Source organism: Drosophila kikkawai, chromosome 2L (genome assembly GCF_030179895.1).
Source record: "Drosophila kikkawai strain 14028-0561.14 chromosome 2L, DkikHiC1v2, whole genome shotgun sequence".
Lineage (NCBI taxonomy): Eukaryota > Metazoa > Arthropoda > Insecta > Diptera > Drosophilidae > Drosophila > Drosophila kikkawai.
This window is the reverse complement of record NC_091728.1, coordinates 16,090,371-16,109,393: the sequence shown is the minus strand read 5'-3', so window position 1 is coordinate 16,109,393 and position 19,023 is coordinate 16,090,371. Positions and strand designations below refer to the sequence as shown.

The 19,023-nt window shown below is 37.7% G+C and overlaps 1 protein-coding gene across 1 annotated transcript in view; it reads right to left on the bottom strand.

The window, feature by feature from the left end:
• Positions 1-75: 75 nt before the first annotated feature.
• The window catches only part of nAChRalpha6 (nicotinic acetylcholine receptor alpha6), a 36,033-nt gene continuing 17,085 nt past the window's right edge, over positions 76-19,023 (bottom strand). The window contains exons 3-10 of the mRNA XM_070283516.1: positions 18,740-18,920; positions 17,333-17,408; positions 16,767-16,961; positions 11,451-11,537; positions 5,822-5,931; positions 5,522-5,736; positions 5,259-5,432; positions 76-3,997 (exon numbers count right to left, since the gene is read on the bottom strand). Of these exons, the coding sequence (XP_070139617.1) occupies positions 3,913-3,997; positions 5,259-5,432; positions 5,522-5,736; positions 5,822-5,931; positions 11,451-11,537; positions 16,767-16,961; positions 17,333-17,408; positions 18,740-18,920 (1,123 nt within the window). The 3' untranslated portion in view covers positions 76-3,912. The remainder of the gene's footprint in view (positions 3,998-5,258; positions 5,433-5,521; positions 5,737-5,821; positions 5,932-11,450; positions 11,538-16,766; positions 16,962-17,332; positions 17,409-18,739; positions 18,921-19,023) is intronic.

The following is a 19,023-nucleotide window of genomic DNA, read 5'->3' as shown; positions in this document are numbered from 1 at the left end:
GAAATATATCGATAGGTGCGCGGAAAATTCAAATCACTATTCAATCCGAAGCAACAAATAAAACAACTCGTTGAATTCTCTTTTCAAAATAAATTTTTATTCAGTTTTTGTGTTTTTGTTGCAATCATGTCTCTCGATTTTTAATATTAATTTGTTTATTATTTAAATCATTTAATTCCTTTGTTTTTTTGCTTACAATTAATTATTATCGTCAATGTGACGAAAGTTATTTGTCTGCCAATAATACTTATCGACAACAGACTTTTTGCTAATTCTTTTTGTTTCTGTTTTTGCCATTTTTTACATGCATAACTATTGGGAAGATTTAATGTTTTTTATTTTTATTTTTTTTATTTGTTTTCACGTTTGGCTTCGACGTTGTGGTAACTGTTTAGTTATTATGCAATTAGCTATTTAAATTGATTTGGTAGTTACTCTCGGGGCTCAGGTGGGGGCTTGGAATTGGATTCGGGGCTGGCTTTGGGTGAGTTTAGTGCTTAACATTTGCAGTTTATAGCCTAGTTCTTGTTGTCGTTTTTAGTTAAATGCTAATTTTAAATATATTTGCCTTGTTTAAAAAAGTGTGTGTCGTCTCAAATGGTCTACTGTATTGCTGAGCTCTGAACATGCGGAGTGTGGAGATTGAAACGAAAATCTGAACTCTTGGGTTTGCTGATTTCTTTATTTTCATTGTAATACGAACAATTCGAATGCTTTCGTGTCTGTCTGTGAGTGTTTTGTGTGTTGTTTTTGGGGTGTACCAACCGTTTTTTTTGTAATTAGCTTTTGCATTTCGCGATTGCGTGTAACTCTGATCAGAGGAAATTAGTTATTACTTGCAAAGTAAGTAAGTAGTAAGTGAGTAGTAGAGTTTTCAAATGAAAAAGCCATTTCATTTACTACGAGTTTCGTTTCGCGGTATTTCCATTTTTTTCATTCAATTATTTTTTAATTCATTTTAAATTCGTTTATCGTTTTAGTTTTTTTGCCACGTCTTCGGGTAATCGCGTCACCGGTTGCCCTCTCCTAATGTAGGACGCTTAGTTTATGGTTCCGTCTGCGGGTCACCTCATTTTTTATAATTGCCTAGTTAATGCTATATTATTATTAGTTGTATTATACATAATCTCGTACATGTAGAGTTCAATCTTTTAAAGAGTGTAGAAAATGGTTTGCTTTTTAAAATAGCTTCTTTTTATCAAAAAGACATCCATACACATATACATAGTTCTAATTATGCGCCTAGCTGCTCAAAGATTAGCACTAAATTAATTATAAAAAAATTATACTTAAAATGCACACCACACCTTCCTCATCTCCATCAATCCATTCTGATTCGAATTCTCATTTTCAATTTCAATTTCAATTTCCTTATTGCGATTTGAATCGGATTTCGATTTCGAATTTGACCAACAATCGATCGATAAACAACAACCTCATGGGGGACAGAGCAGTTATCGGTAGGATTACGCATCATCGCTCTGGGCGTAAGTAAAAGTCCTCTCATATCAAATCTAATGTAAATGTAAATGCAAATAAAACATACAAAGTGAGTGTATACTATATAACGCTCAGATTCAGCACTCGATTGGGTATTCTTCTGACAGCGGGTGTGGCTTTAGCTTTAGCTTATGGGGCGATCTGATCCTTTCTGACTTCTCCAGTTAAGTAAACTTGTCGTCTGGCTATCAAAAGTGTTGGTCACACACACACACCACAATTCTGTTAGAAATTCTCCGGGCAGGACAACGTAATGGGGGGTGGTGACTCGGGAAGACAGAGGAGTGCGATTAACTCGGCAGTGTTGCTTATGCTTCTTCGTCGTTCTCTTCGTCTGATCAAAGTCAGGCTCGAGCCTCGACCATTTTCTTCTCATTCAACAAGGAGGTAGGTTTTTCATTGATTTTGGTTTTGGTTTTGTGTGTAGAAAAAACATTCACGTTAAAAGGTTTTCTTAGGTGGGTTCCGGAAAGAGTGTTTGAGTTTTGAGTTAGAGTTTGTCCTGGGCCTGGGGGGCTGTACCGTAAATATCACTGTTTGCTTTTGTGTGAGGGGAGAGAGCAGAGTACACAAGGTAGACAAAAATCGAAGCTCGTCGGGGGTCGGGATACAGATACACAGATATAGAAAACTCATCCGAAAACTATGCGAAATTTCCAACAAAATTGTGATTGGTTTTCTTGATTGGTTTCTCCTTATGATTTCGAGTGTTTGGTTGGTTGGTTGGCTTAGTTAGTGGTTTCATAGGGTTCTGTTCCTGCGCTGCTGCTGCTGCTATTATGCCTATGCCTCTGCTTAGTGTCTTTAGTTTTGCTCGTTTCCGTATTGTTTTTATTAAAAATATACTCGTATATATATGTGTATGTATATATGCGGTGATATATGTGTCATAAAATATATATACACCTGTTCATCTTGTATTGATAGAGCTTGCTTCGGCTTCGATTTCGGTTTCGTATCCATTAGATTACTTTGACTAATTAATTGGTGACTATAACTGGGGTTGTTTCGTCATTCTGTCATTCTGCTTAATCTGATTTGCTACAATATTTCAACAATAAATTTTCTAAAAACACGATGTTCAACGAACATACATACATACATACATCCCATCCCAGTGGGTTCGTGAATGCTTCCTTTTTAAAAATTAATTCAATTCACTATGAATATATATGTATATATATATATATATGTATGTATATATAGACCTTTGTTAATATCCATTATTATGTGTCAGTTTGTTACCATTTACAATTAGCTATCCTCCTCCGTAAGACTCTCACTTGAAACGCGTTCCAAAACAATAAAATCACAATTTAAAGAACGAAGGAAAGAGTAAATATCTGAAAAGCAACGCATCAGATTCAACGGAGAGAGTAGAGACAGTAAGTATATAATAAAAATTTCTTCATTGGGATCATATTTTGTTTGCAAATTTGAATGAAAGAAATCAAACAAAATATTGTTGGTCCACGTGATCCCAAGATGAAAACACAAAAGGGGGAAAGGAGGCGGGTAAGTAGCCTAAAAAATTCAGACAACAAAGGATTCGTTCGTTCCTCCTGTTTTTCTCCTGCTGCCAACACACTCTCCTACAAATAAATGGTTTCTTTCCCTTGTTTTTGCATTTGTCAATTAAGTGCTTCAGTGTGCGTGTGTCTTCGTGTGTCAGTGTGTGTGTTTTGCCATTTTAAATACATATCTAATGTCTTATAGGAACAATCTCTTATATATCATATATCTTAGGTGTATGTGTGTGCCTGTGTCGCCTGTTCATCTTACATAAATTATAACAACTCAGCATATTAATTAACTTATAACTCTGTTATTGTACATACAATTACATAGACGTATGTGTCTGCGTGAGTATACACATGTAACCTTTGTGTGTGTGTCCTGTCCCGCGAAGTTCCTTTGTTGTTCTGCTCGTCCTTTAGCTCCTCCTGCTGCTTATCCTGCTCCTGCTTCGGCTATTCCTATGCAAATTTTTGCCTCAATTCTTTTTGTTTGCTTAACTCTTATAATTTTATGTGTATGTGTGTGTGTCTGAGTGATTGTGTGTGTGTAGCTTACTTAACACTTTTTTCGGTTCTTGTACGGCAGTAATTTTTGCTTTTTTGTTTGTTTCTCCATAAAATATTTTCTTGTTTAGTACATGATTTGTTGTCTCTTTTCTTGCGAATTTCTTTTCTCTTCTTTGTTTTTACTTAAAAATGTAATTAACAATTTTTTATTTGTATTATTCATTTGTTTTTTTTTTTTTTGTTTTGCTTTGTGTCGAAGCAGCTTCGCTAGTTTTTGGTTTTTGAAAAAGAACTTAACTAGACCTCCTCCCTCAGCACACACTCCGTGTGTGTGTGTGCGCGTGGGCGTTTCCGTATCCTGTAGCTTAATTGTCTAATTCGAGCGTCCTTATTGCACGATTATGTGCGGAGCCGAGAGCAGCACGGTTACCGTTGCAATAATCGTAAAGAGCGTGAAAACAATTAAACAAAACCTGTGGAGTAGAAGAGCAAGCAGAGCGATGATGATGGCGGCATGGCGAAATTGGCAGAAACACTTCCTCCAAACAAAATGGCGGACGCACGGGCGAGTCGGCCATCTTTCAATATTTGCGTCACGTGTGTATGGTTGATGCGTGTATGAGTATGAGTATGAGTGTGTCTGAATGTGTGGGTTCATTCCGCCGGAAGTCCTGTGGCAGGCTAAGCGTTTGCCGAGCCTAATTGTTTGACTTGCCAGGCGGGGCGGCGATGCCAGCCGCTGGCTCAAGCTCTATAAGTTCACACCAAAATCGGGAGTGCACATCCTGGCGTGGCTAATATCGGATGGAAGTGAATAATCTGGACGGATTTGAGGCGCCTTCATTACGTCCATCAAATGTTATCTTTAGAGAAAACCAGACTTTCAGGGAGCCAAGTCTTTAAATAGTTACATTATTTTAAAGGCAACTACAAAATGTTATAACTATTAATTGTATATAAATAATGTTTATAGGCTAATAAATTATAATATTAATAGGGATTGTCTACAAAAAATTTAATTTAAATTCCCTTAAAAATGTATATATTTTTTTTAACAGAATCTTTTATATTTTAAATGAATTTCCAGCAATGATTGCGGAAAAGGCAATCTTATATTTCAGGTTAAATTAAAACTCTATAAAAAAAAATTAAGAATTCGATATAAAATATATATTATTCGACATATAAGATAATATAATATATAAAAAGTATATACTTAAAATTAATGTATTTTTTATATATATTTAAAGTGAATTTCCAGCAATGATTGCGGAAAATACAAACTAATATTTCAGATTTATTTAAAACTCTATGAAAGAAGATTAAAAATTCGATATAAAATATAACTAAAATCTTATATAGGCAATATCTACTGTATATATGTGGTAAAAACCGATTCTGTAGTAGTTTTGTATAAGTAATTCGTTTATAAACCTGGTTTTCCTGTTCTCCCATCAAAAATCTCAAAGTACTGCTCATTTTGTGTCATGGTTCTTATGGCAGCTATAATACATGTTATGTTCTAATCTCTTTTGATCAGTTTCTTTGTAATACGAAAATGAAAATAACGCCTCTTTTTTTGTTACAAAAAAGATGTACTATTTTAACAGTTTCCAACACGATATATATAGCTGCCACAGGAAGCAGTTTGTGCGATCCGCGGAATGATGTAGCAAGTGTTATGCAGCATGGTAGTGGTTAATTCATGTCTCGATGGGTACGGGGGGAACTCACCTATCCACAACCATTGCCGCGAACTTCCAATCGCTAATCAATTCCGCTTCGTCGTCAGCTTTGCGCATGCGCGCCGTTATAAATTGCAATTCTTTGAGAATTAAGTGAAGATCTTTGTGATTGCAGCCAATGGCCGTGTGGTGCTCCTCCACCGTTGTGGGCCGGCCAAAGCTACTGCATTGGTTGCATGGAGAAGGGAGGGGCGGAATATGGGAAACATGGGTTACTCCGATGGTTACCAAGCGGGCAGCGGATACACTTACGCCGACGAACCGATGGCCGTCTGGGAGCCCGATATTGTGTGCCGAAAGTCGTCGTCGATGTCGAGGACATTGGCTAGCAGGGACTTGGAGGAGCGCTCCTTCAGCTCCAGCTCCTTCATGCGATTGCTTAGTAGTATTGTTTTGCGTGTGATCTTGCGGCCGGGTCGGCCCATCCGCAAGATCCAGGGCAGCCATTGTAGGAAAACGGATTTGATCTGGGGAGAGCCGGATAGACACACGCACAGAGAGAAAAATCAGGAGGGGTTTCAGAAGGATGCCTCAATCGGTGGCTAAACTCACCCACGGTGGCATCTCGTGGATGTCCGCTGTGCGATGATGGTAGTTGAGCACCACTACTGTCAGCACCACCGACGATGCGACCATGAACATGATGCAGTTGAAGTAGGTGCCTGGATTGGTACGGCGGGATTCGGAATTTTTTTTTTCAGGGTTCAGGTGTGGTTTTGCGGGGTGAACAGAGAGAGCAGAGAAAAATTGCATATTAGAGTGGTGCTCGGGGGGCCGCTGTCTCATCGAAACACTAAGAACAAAAGCTCGAAATCATAATTTACAAAAATCGTACAACATTACTTTAGTTTAGCTTCATTTCATGAAAGACTTTTGGTTAGCGTTACGGTTAGAGAAAGTAGCGTGATCAACTTTACTGTGTGATTACAATGCTGTGACTACGTTACTTCACTGAACGTTACGGATGCTGTTACGTCTACCGAAAGCCACTACGTTTGATTTTTATTTGAAAGCCTTAGGTTACATTCTCCGACATGCAGTTTAAGTGTCGATTGCTTTTATTTGGTTTCATGCAACGGGGTTCGACTATAACATTTCGGATACGAAATCGGGCCAAAGGACAGTCAAGTGGAGGATGGAGGCTTTGCTTTCAAAAGGATCTTTGTTTTTGGATTCTAAACCTATAAATTTTTTAATAGTTATAGGAAAAATATATATTTAAGGTGTTAATTTTTTTGTTTTTCAAAATGTACAATTATATTGTTGAGGCTGATATACTCAAAACTGTAAAAATCCATTTTCTTTGTTTTAAAATTTAAGTTCTTCAAAATTATAGACACAATAATTTTAAATAATCATATTAAGCAATATAATATTTAAAGCAATATAACTCTGCATTATCAGCAAAAATATAAACGTGTCTAGAGATGAAAGAAAATATTAATATATTGTGTATAAATATAAAATTGTAACATTATATGTGCGATAAGTTGATATTCTGACTCATTTATCGGGCAATATATAATCGTACAAAGATACAAATATATTATTATTATTTTTTTGTAGAATATACAGCTCTTTACGTTAAACTTTACTACTTTACTTTACTTTACGTTTAAAATATATGAACATCCCTAAACATGATACAAAAACAAGAAAGGAAGCTAACTTCGGCACGCCGAAGTTTGTATACCCTTGCAGATTGGTTTTGATGTTTATTTTATAGATTTAAATGCTGAAAACATTCACAAAACAGAGTTTCATTACATTTTACCTATACTTATTATGTTTACAGTTTGACAGTTACAGTTTTACATTCTCAGCTTTATATATTTTATACATTTACCGATCGCTTCTATGGCAGCTATAAGATATAGTTGTCCGATTTTTATGAAATTTATACCAAAATTCTAGAATAATAAAAAAAACGTATATCTCAGAGTAAATAAAAATGCGTTGAAAAACAACGAAGCTATAATTTTATTTCTATTAATTTCTCGATCGTTCCTATGGCAGCTATATCATATAGTCGTCCGATTTTCATAAAATTTTTACCAAAATTCTGGAATAATATAAAATGGCTATATCTCAAAAATGATGCAAAAATATTGAAAAACAGCCAAGTTATACTTTTTTTTCTAAAAATTTATCAAACATTTGTATGGCAGCTATATGATATAGTCGTCCGATCCGGCCCGTTCCGACATATATAGCAGTGAGAGCATATAGAAGACTATATGCAAAGTTTCATTCAGATAGCTTTAAAACTGAGGGACTAGTTTGCGTAGAAACAGACAGACAGACAGACGGACAGACGGACAGACAGACAGACGGACAGACGGACAGACAGACAGACGGACAGACGGACATGGCTAGATCGACTCGGCTGTTGATGCTGATCAAGAATATATATACTTTATAGGGTCGGAAACGTCTCCTTCACTGCGTTGCAAACTTCTGACTGAAATTATAATACCCTGCAAGGGTATAATGACCAAGCTTTCTTTTCATATTATTAAGAAATAAAAAAATAAAATATTATAAAATACTTTATAGACATTAAGTTAATAAAAATATTGAATTTATGTCTGAATATTAAATTAGATTTATTTACAGCCCATTTCAGACACCTGTCCCCTTGACTGTCCCCGGCCTTCAACTACTCTAATAAAGTTCTAAGAGCAGGCAATGTTTGGGTGTGGGTTCTGAGGCAATGGGGTTAGTAATTTTCATGTTTTCTAGAGTTTGTATGCCTGGGAATCGATATTTTAATTGCTCTGGCGAACGGATTATGTGTTTTGCCATTGATTTAGCACTTCTGCTATTTAGTGTATGCTCTCTGAATATTTAATGCTTGATGTTTAAGAATCGTTTAATTAGTTCATTGTTTCGAGTCGGCTTTTGATACTTGGGCTTGGGTACGTGCGTGTTTGTTGGCTAATAGCATTTACCTACAGCGAAGAATTAAATAATATGTACAATTCATTTCCGGAACTCGGAAATAATCGGGTTAAGAGTCGAGTGTGGCTTTCGTGTTAGTTGGAGAGATTGTCTCAGAGTCACAGAGAGAGATTCAGCCAAAGTCTAAAGAAGCAGAGGTTGTTTCGGGGTTGGGGGTTGGGGTTAGTTCGGGTTCGGGTTGGTTCCAAAGATACTGTTGGTACATTATCCATTATCCGCATCTCGTGTTTATCCAGCTGGAGCTGGATCATGCTCTGCATCACTTAACATTCGTTTACCTACTTTAGTCGCTCTAGTTTTGGTTTTTTTACAAGATTCACTTTGATTTTTAGCTTAAACTTTCGTTAGGTCTAAAGAGTACTTTGTACAATCGTTTTTTGGTTTTCATTTTGAGTTTGATCATTTTATTTGATTTATCAGCTAAAAGAGAGAAAAGTTTTTGGTTGTTTTAAGGCTCTAAGAATTTAAAATTTAGTATGTTTTTGTTTTTTGATTGTTTCTCGAAATCGTAAAAATGATAAACGCAAGGTTACAAACGATTACAGAAGTGCGAATACCTAAGAGCGGTACAGCCTCGCTGGTCTTGGTAATGACATTGCCGACCAGCAGTGAGAAAACTGTTTGCGACAGTAGTATAGTGACACCTGCAAAATATTTTGTCAAATTTTTGGTCAGATCTCGTGTGTACTTTTTTTTTTGGGGGGCTTTTCGGGTGGGTCCTCGCCGATCGTCCGAATTTCGGTCCAAGTGTCTTCGTTTCGGATTCAGGTTGAGATTGATATTGATATTTAGATTTAGCTTGAGATAGGGGATCGGGGGATGGGGCAAAAGCTTCGGGGTTATTAGACTAAATGATATTTTTTGGCTGAACCTTCTCGCAGAGAACACAACTCTACACAACATGGCCGGGCTTCGAGCATAGCTTAGTTAAGTTTTAGTTTAGTTAAAACATAGTTCATTCGTTGTTTGTTGGTGGGGAGAGAGTGCATTCCATGTGGACAGTGGACAGTATCTGTATCTGTAAGCAAACGAATCCGCGACCCATTTCAACAAACAAACTAAGTAAGCGGATCTCAACGAAATGATATTTTTGCAAAATACCAGACATAGGCAATCGATTGATCGATCAGTATTTCAAATGTAATATCTTATTTATTCGGTTTTTAGTTATCACATTTTGAGTTCTCAAAAAGGTTCTCAAGCAAAAAATATCATTCCGAGAAATATGTATGGGTCAAATAGTAGTATATCGAAGGTGAGTTTGGGGGAGTATGGGGGTTTTTGGGTGGCTTAGTGGATGGGTGGCACAGACAATAGCTAATAAAGTTAAAGTAGCGTGTGTGGAGTGGATTCTTGTGGTTGGTTTTCTGGTCGTGACGGTCATGACTGAGCGTTTCCTGTGTGGTGGGTGAGCGAGCGATAACGATAACGATAACGAGAACGAGCTTCAAGATGGTGACAATACTCATGGACAAACCGAGGGTGAAAAATATATCGTTATATTGTGGTGGTGGTGAAATGCGATCGATAATCGATAATCTAGTGATGGAGTGAGTGAGTTTGGGTGGTGAGGGTGAGCGTGATATTGATAAAGTGAGAGTGAGAGTGAGAGAACCAAATCAAACACAAATCAAAGCAGTTAGCAAAAAAGTCAAATAATACAATACAAGACAAAAAACTTCTTTCTTTGTTATATTTTCATTTTCATTTTCATGTTCTTGTTCTTTTCTTTAATTGATTTCTTTGTGGCGGATGGGAGTGTCTGTGAGGACGACATCCTTTGTTATCCATCTGCACTAGAATGTGTTCTTTCATGTGCGGTTTCGTTTTCACATTTCACAAGTATTATCCCAAACTCACTTGTATTGAAATCTGTCTCATAAGTATCTTTTGTAATTACGTATGGGTTGAAATTGAGGGAGTGGCGGTTTGAACGAACGAAGCGAAAGGAGTACAAGCAAGGTGTACTGCAATACATAACAGTTATCATATATTTCGGATATTCACAATAAATATTGTATACATATAATGGTATATATATATTTTGGGTTTTGCATAACTTTGAATAATTACAGAAGGAACTGCTCTAGGCTGGGCTCTGAAGCAATAGAAGAAGTTTGAATTTGAAGGCGGAATTTTGAAGAGTCTATTCATTCGTTCGAATTCTGTTCGAATGGAAGCAAAGTGTGGACTCTATTGCAACATCAACGCCGCGCCGATTCAGTTCTGGGAATATTGGAGAGTATTTATATATATTGAAGGGAAGTTGAGCGACCATCATTGTCGATGAGGATCAGTGGAAGAAATTGAAGAGAAAGCGGAAACGGAAGTGGGGGAGTATAGATCGGAAGTACACATAGATAACGTAGATAACGATAGCATTTAAAAGGTTCCCTAACTTGTGTCGAGCTGCTAGCCCTAGCTAGCTCTGGGCTTTTGTTGATTGTTGATCTAAATTGACTTGAATAAGAAGCGAACCAAAAAGAGATTGTTGATTTTTCAAATGAACATAGAAGGCGATAGGCAGATAGTGATAGAGATACGATAGAGATAGAGATATATAGAGATAGAGGCAACAGAAGATAGTATGATCAACTAAGAACTGCTTCGATATATATTGATATATATTTGGTATTTGATATCGTAACTTCGTAACGAGTTGAGAAGAGAGGGCGGGACAGAGAGAACGAGTTGGAATTAGAATTGATTTGGTTTAGTTTAGTTTGGTTTGGTTTAGTTAAGTTAAGTTAAGTTAGTAAGTACTTAGCAAAGTTGTTGGAATTAGTAAACATAGTACGACGTACACAAATAACATTTATGTTAACAACTTTGGCACTTTAGATATTTTGGATATTGTTTGACTTGGTTGGTTAGACTAATACTTTATTTAAGTTTAAGTTCGGTTTGGTTTCTTTTTGGTTTTGGCTTTGGTTTGTCGGGGGATTATATATGCGAACAATTTAGCAATGTGTGTGAGTAATATAATCGTAATAGATATGTATATATATAGATAACAACAATAACAATAATATTCATGAATATATAGATGTAGATACATAGATATGTATATATACTGCTATATATACATATATATTTTCAAGGCGTGTACGTATATGTAAATCATATTAATTAGTTTTTTAATTATTCTGTTTTTTTTTTTTTTTGACAAATTTGAATATATATTTGCATTTGGTAAGTATGTTTTAAATGCAATCGCTACCTAACAAGGGGATTGCATCAGATACTTGGGGCAATGTCTCAGCTACAAGGTTGAGAAACACTGTGAGCGATAGAAGAATTGTAACTCCTGAAACAAAAGAATTTCGTTTTCGTTTTGAAAAATACAATAACAACCACACAAAAACAAATGACACAATTAAAATGGAAATCATAAAGCGTACGTTTATGTATGTATCGGTAGTATATCGGTAGGTATCTGTGTGTTATCGTGAGTAATTGTGTGTTATCGTGTATTATCGTGTGTTTTCGTGGACATATCGAGGGCATATCAGAGAGGTATGTAGGTTCAGTAGCTGGGCGTTATAGGTTCTGTGTCTTTGTATCTGTTCGGGGTTCTGTTTTTTTTTTCCGTAGCGCCTTTCGGGGCCGACCAAGTTGGAGTTTGGACTTTTGACATTGAAGACTGGAGACGGGAGAGTGGAGACTGGATACTGGAGACTGGAGATGTTCTTTGGCTATTTAGTATTACAATTTATCGGTTTCTTTGATATCTGAATGAAGTGTGAATGAGTATATGCCTGAGTATGCTGCGAACTTAAAAGTCCAACTGGAGCGTGGGTTTGGAGGGTTAAAAAAAATATCTTTATAAAGAAATCAGGCAAAGCTCTCGCCAAGTTGACCCCGCTGAAATGCTGTGACGTTAAATCTCTAAAAGTATCCCCCTTTATGGCGCTTAGAACCTGAACAGAATGGGCACAGAATGTTCACAGCATCTCAGGGTATTAATTTTTGTTTTTTTTTTTTAGCAAAAAGAAAATATCTCAACTTTTCGAGAGCTCAGCGGTTTAGGGAGGGACGCAGGGGTGAAGACAGGTAGAAAGGCAGGGGAGGAGGGCGGAGCAGAGCATCCTTCCAACTTTGACCCATTAGTAAAGCGAAGGAGGGACAGGAAAAACTTTGAAAGTAGCGCAAGTTTTTCTCGCTCTGAGAATATTTGTAAATTGAACTGGAAGTCGACTCGAGATGCGCGCCCCACACTTGCGCTACGTGTTGCCAATTTGCCACGCCCACAAGCCCGCCTCATTTAATTTGCTACGTGCCACGGAGGGCGCGGAATAGAGCAAACCGAGGCTAAACGGGCATTATGAGGGGAAATTCGCACAACGCAGCATGCAAATATCATTTGTCAAGTCTTCTCCGGAGGGGACTGCTGTTTCTGGTGGTGAGGGGGGATACGGTAACGGAGCGGGTTAATATCTAGATAAACATGACATAATATGAACGCATGATGGGCTCGACATCATGAACGATACGATATTATGTGGAGTTGCAACTCTACCATCTGATCAAATGGATCTGCATAAATGCAAGTTCAAATGTTGCTTCGATTTTTGGGTTTTCATTTTTAATGGTTTATCGTTTAGGCTTCGATTCAGCTTAGTTTTAGCGCTATATATATGTTCTATATATGGTTCGAGAGGAGGGTTCGGTTATTTTTATATGCCAGGAGTTTACGGGTTTGCAAATGGTTCGGATTTTGCGGCTTGCTGTTTAAATATAAATGGATACATTTCCAGGTTTTTTTTTTTTTTGGTTGTTATTGTTGAGCGGAAAAATCTAAATTAGTTGAGTGTTTCTTAGAGGTTGGTAATTGGTAATTGGTAACTGGTTGTTGGTAGTTGGTGTGAGAATTCGGTTCGAGTTTCTTGCGAGTAAGTAGGTGCAAGTTCAAATAGTTCTTGCCGTAGCGAGAAAGGAGAAATAGTAGCTATTTTTGGATATATTGGCAAACTGTATAATATACTGAGCGAGAGAGAGAGGGAGTAAGAGAAAGTGTTGGTTTATAGAGCGAGAGAGAGAGAGAGAGAGGGAGAAAGTGTTGTTAAGCTTTTGGACTCTATGCGGTTCTAGGCCCAAAATGATTTTTTAATTGGGTTTTTATTCATGCGCTCGTGAGGCGGCGTTCGACAAAAGTTCTGGTTGTTCTTTTTCGTGGTGGTTTCGGTGGTGTTGTTCTTGTTTGGGGTCGGTGGTTCGGTGTACTTACGTCTGTTCGGCGTGTTGTCTATTTACAGTGTTCGGTTTTCTGTGGGTGATCGGTGGTTGGTAGTAGTGGTGGTGGTGGTGGTGGTGTCGAAATATATATATATATAGTCATATATGGTTAATAAAGATATGCTTAGATTCCTAGGCGGGCTCATTTGTACAGCTCAAGCGATACAAATTCGTTGTTTCAAGCTATACCTACCGCGAGGCCTCTACTCAAACGGGTTTATCGTGTGCTCGGGGTTAAGATAAGGTAATACTCCCGGTGTTCCCTGTGGTTCCTAGCTAGCTAGCTCTAATCCAAGTATCAAAGTGTCGCATACAAACCTCTACTATATATTTTATATATATTCAATACGATTTACAGGCTAGGTAGTTACTCTCTACGGCATTCTGTGGTGTCTCTATTAACATTCGATTGGGCCGCCGGGGAGAGGGACCTTCCTTCCAAGGACCTGCCTCTCAACTGCGGCCCAATCGCAGAAGTCCTGCCACCATTTTCCCTCTTGTTCTATTTATGGTCTGTTTCATGTTCAGATAAACACAAAAAAAAAAAAAAGAAGAAAACTGAAAAACTGGTTAACTCAGCTTTTTGTAAGTTAGTTTGTTTTTGTTTCTGGTTTGCTGTTTCTTTTTGGCTTTGGTTTTCCTTGCTCCTGTTTGTTATATCTTTTTATTTTTATTTTTTTTTTTTTGGTAGCGAAAAAAGGTGGTTCGTTGGATTTTTTATGGTTTCTCTTTTTAGATACTTTTGTGTATATATATACAGTTGTGGCTAGATTTAAAATACATTTTCTTTAATTGCATTTCTGTCTACGTTTTTGATGCGGTTTTTGAAATGCTGCTATGCTTTTATAGTTGGAATGATTAGAGGCAGTTAGGCGGGAATGAGCGGGCGGGGGGCGGGGCTTGGACTCGTCCCAGCGTGATTATGAGGTGAGGGGGCGCACACTAAGGACAAGCTTATTTACAGGATGATCAGGTTACTCGGGCAGTACCATCTGGGTTAGTTTTTTAATAACACGGGGTTTTTTCTTTAGGTGGTTTTTAGTGGCAGGCTAAGGAACTGAACGAAACGAAACGATACGGGGGGATCAGCTAGAGGCACACGTAGATAAGCAAACGAATCCAACAAACAAACAATCGAACAAACGAAGCAACAACGAAACGACAAAAATTAACTGAGGAACCGATTATATGGCTGAATAGTAGGAGACACGGCTTTATTATTGGGCAAACACAGCAAAATCGAAACGAAAAACTCTCGTACGAGTACGTATTGTGTTTGTACTTGTTGTTAGTACTTTGTGGCTGTGACTTGATTGTAACTGAGTGTGGGTGTGGGTGTGGTTGTGGTGGCCAAATACCAATTATGTCAGAGCTATCGAGGACCCTGACCAGATGGAATATATATGGTATATTCGTGGGCTTAGCAAAAAGATATTAGAAAATACTGGCAAGACTGGCATGAGCTAAGAGGTTAAGTTTAGGTTAGTGGAAAAACGAGTGAAAAGTTTAAGGGAAGAGAGATAGCAAGAGAGCTCCTAAAGTACCTTACATGGTACTGTGGGTACTGGCCAAGGAGCTCTGAGGACCTCAGAGGATCTGTGGTTCAGTGTGGTTCAGTGGTTCAGTGGTTCAGGTGGTGTGTTCTAGGTCGGGTTACATATAGTACGTGTGTGGCTAGACTATCCAACATCCAGTTGCTCGGTGGAGTCCAGAGATTACAGAGAGATATAGATAGATCTAGTGGCAAACATACGGAGAGTTACGAGTTATTGATCATTCCTCATTCGTGTTTGTGTGTGTGTGTGATGGGGTCTGGGTGTGTGAGAGAGCTAAGTTAATTGGTATTCGTATTTTCGGATCGGTTTCTTTGGTTAGTATTCGTGGCTTGTTTCGTTTTGTTTCGGTTTCGGTTTTCGTATCGGTTTTTTTTTTTTTTTGTATTTGGTTTTCTCAGTTCATTGCACTACTGTAGCAAAACTAATGATTAACTAAAAACAGCATTAGCACAGCACGACTTTCTGTTTTTTTTTATTTTTCGTCACTGTTAGTAGTGATGGACAGCCTCGGTCCAATGGAAGCTATATAGCTTAGCTTATATGGGTTAGATTAGAGGTTTACGCCGATGGTTAAAGGCATCGGCGGCGGCGTAGAGGTCAAAATGACTCGGCGGCGGCGGCGTAGTAGTCAGAAAGAACCGGCGGCGGCGGCGCGTCAAATAAGGCAAAAAGGCCATTTTAATGAGTTATTTATTTTTTTTTAAGTTTTATAAAGAACAATGACACTGAAGGCCGCGCTGAAGCTGCGCCGATGCCGCACCAGCGGCGCGCCGCGGCGCGCCGTTATTTTCATAATTTGGCGGCGGCGCGTCAAATAAGGCAAAAATCGGCGGCGGCGGCGGCGTGGCGCGGCGGCGTATATGTCTAGGTTAGATTATCGTGTTTTTTGGTGTGTACCTATAAGAGGAACAGCGTCCGACGTTGTCGGCATGGACTCGGCGACAAGGTTTAGAAATACTGTTAATGATAGTAGTATAGTTACGCCTGCAACAAGAGATACAATAAATATAAAACGCAATTTAAATCAAAGTCGAACGCAAAACACATCGGAAAACTGAAAGATCAAGATTACATAATAAGTTTTTATATCATTATTAGTATTTATCGACAAAATTAAGGTAACGTTTACACATTGTTTACTCATTGTTTACTGACTCCTTTAACGGGATATATGGGTTGGTTCATGGAGTTTAATTAGGGTTTTTTTTATTTATTCTTATTGAGCGGGACAGCTGGGACTTTGAGACTTTAAGAAGAGTGTTGTCCTTTTTGGGTTGATATATTAATTATTTATAATATTCAAAAAGTGTAATTGTTTTTTTTGGAAAAGGAAAACACTCGTTGAGTTAGTTTTACTTTCGTTTTCAACTGAACAGAGAACATGCATAGACTGACTATCGTTAGAAGCAGCGTTGATTATGTAGATTTTAAAGGGGGTTTTAGCTTTATATTCTTTTGGGATTTGAGCCTAAACTCTTTATGGTTAAATCCAGCTAAGCCTCATTTCGCTACCCTCGCTGCTTGACCTCACCAGACTCGATAACTCGACAACTTGACAACTCGATAACCTGCCGGACCCTAACTAACTATAACTCAGACAGCTACACATAAGGGGAGGAGAATTACCGCTGAAAAACTCACAAAATTCATTTAAACATTTGAATAAATACAGTTCAGAGACCGTTTGTTTTGTGGTATGTTCTGTGTCTGGATCTGGGATCGGTATTATCGGCTGGCATACTCACCCAGGGTCAGCTTCTCGCCCGAGTCCGGCGGGAGGGTGAAGCCCAAGAGGGCCATCGATGAGATTAGCACGCATGGTACGATTAAATTGAAAAAATAATATAATGTACGGCGGCGAATTTGTATAGTAAAGGTGATATCGACATATGGTTCTGGGCAGCAGGCGTAGACTATCGTATTCTTCTTTCCCGGCATGGCTGAACGATAGAAGTCAGAGATTAGTGAGGATCGAGCAAGGGTATCATCGGTTCGAGACAGAGGCACAAACATAGACGCATGTACAGTTACACAAGGACACACATATGTACAACAGATATATACAGATCCGGATGCGATCCAGATCATCTAGGTATGTACAATAAATCGTATAACTAGATCAAAGAAATCAAGAGCAAAGCAACTCAAAAGGGTCTATGAAGCAATTTTTTTTCGGTCTCGCAAGCAATGTGGTAAATAATAAATATTTTTTGAGGTGTTTAGGGGTTATGCTGATTAGACATTTACAAATGACAACGATCAAACGAAATAACAGTTAGAGAAATAAGCGTAATGAGGTTTGTTTACTAACCAAGCAAGTACCACTCGCCATTTGTTATGAAATCGGAAAGATCCCCTCCATCTTCGGAATTCAAAACCAAATCCAACTGATTTTTAAACGATATTTTTTTTGTTTTGTTCATGGGTTCATAGAGAATCGAAATCAATTTGCAATTGGCAAATTAATTTTTACATATTTTTTTATATATATTTTTGGTGGTTGGTCATTGAGTTTTGAGTTTGAGTATTCGTTTTTTAATTGGAGAAAGAGAACATTTAAGATTTTAGTTTTTTTGTTGAAGTTTTTTGTTTTTTTTTTTTAGAATTTTACAATAAGCCACATTGAAACAACATTTATGTACAGATATAGCATGTGTTCGAGGTGTACGAAAGAGAGATAGAGAGAGCGAGCAAAATATATAGAGTTTTTCTTTTCGTCTCATTTGACTTGAGATTTTGATTTGTAAATATATATTTTGTGGGTGCAAAATACGTGGGAAATAAAAGCGCTGTAAATTATAGTTGTACTCAAAACATCCTTCATTATATTTCGTTTTTTTCGTATGATAATTATATATTTTTTTGTTGACTTTCATTAAGAGTCTTTACGTCGTCCAAAAAAATGTTCGCCTGCTGCTGATTTATTTTGGGCGTGGTTTTTATTTGCCTGCTACCATGCAAAATAGTTGAAACTTCAGAAGAATTCTAGAATTTCCACACATGATTCCATTTTGTATACCTAAGTGAGGCAATTGCACACTTCCAACACTGGTAGACAGTGTTTGAAAGCCCTTGCCAGGCGAGCTAAGCTCTTTTCGGGGCGTGTGTGGGCTTAAAATATTCAATTATTTTTATATTTTTTTTTGTGTTGAATATTTTAGCCGACACACTGAACCTCTTACAGTTTAGTGCTGTTAACAACACTGCGATCTTTTGGTTTTGTAATTCGCAAAAACGCAAAGAATTGTTCGACATGAGGTTTACGAACGAACAAATTATAGATTCGGGTGGATACAGAAATAGATAAATAGATAGATAGATAGAGAGATAGAGAGCGATATAGAAGTTTGGAAAAGCATATATAAATGAAATTACAAATCCGTCCTAACCCTAGACAGCCTGTACTCTACTAATTCATCTTGCTACAGTCAACTCTCGACGATGTTTCCCTTTCGTTTCCTGGTGCGTGAGTCTCGTGATTTTTGGCAGAAGCGTGATCGTGCACGAGTTTGAATGTGTTGGAGTATTGGTGTTGGTGTTTGGTGAGCAGTGTTAGTGATGTGAGTAGCCTAGTGTAGCCAGCGTTTACTGTACTATTTGAAACTAGTTGCTTTTGTTAGTTACTGTTTAGCTTGTTCTTAGCTTTGTGTTTTTGGTTGTGTGTGTGTTTTTTTTTTTTGTCTTTTTTGTTTGTTGATTTGTCGATTTGCCACTTTACCTGATTTCCATCGTAAGTCCAACTACCGAATTTCATTTCGCAATGTTGGTCATCGAATGGGAACCACGTGATGTCTATCTTGCATGTGCTCTTGAAGATACCAGGGGGCACGTACAGACAACTGCCGTTATGTTTGACCACAATGTTGGTGTGATACGTGCCATCGAATCCCTCATCCGCGCTAGATTATTGTACAATTTGTTTTAATGGATTATTGTCTGGATCGATTGATTGTTATATTATTGCTTATCAAGTTTACTAATCTATATGATTTTTTTTGTTAT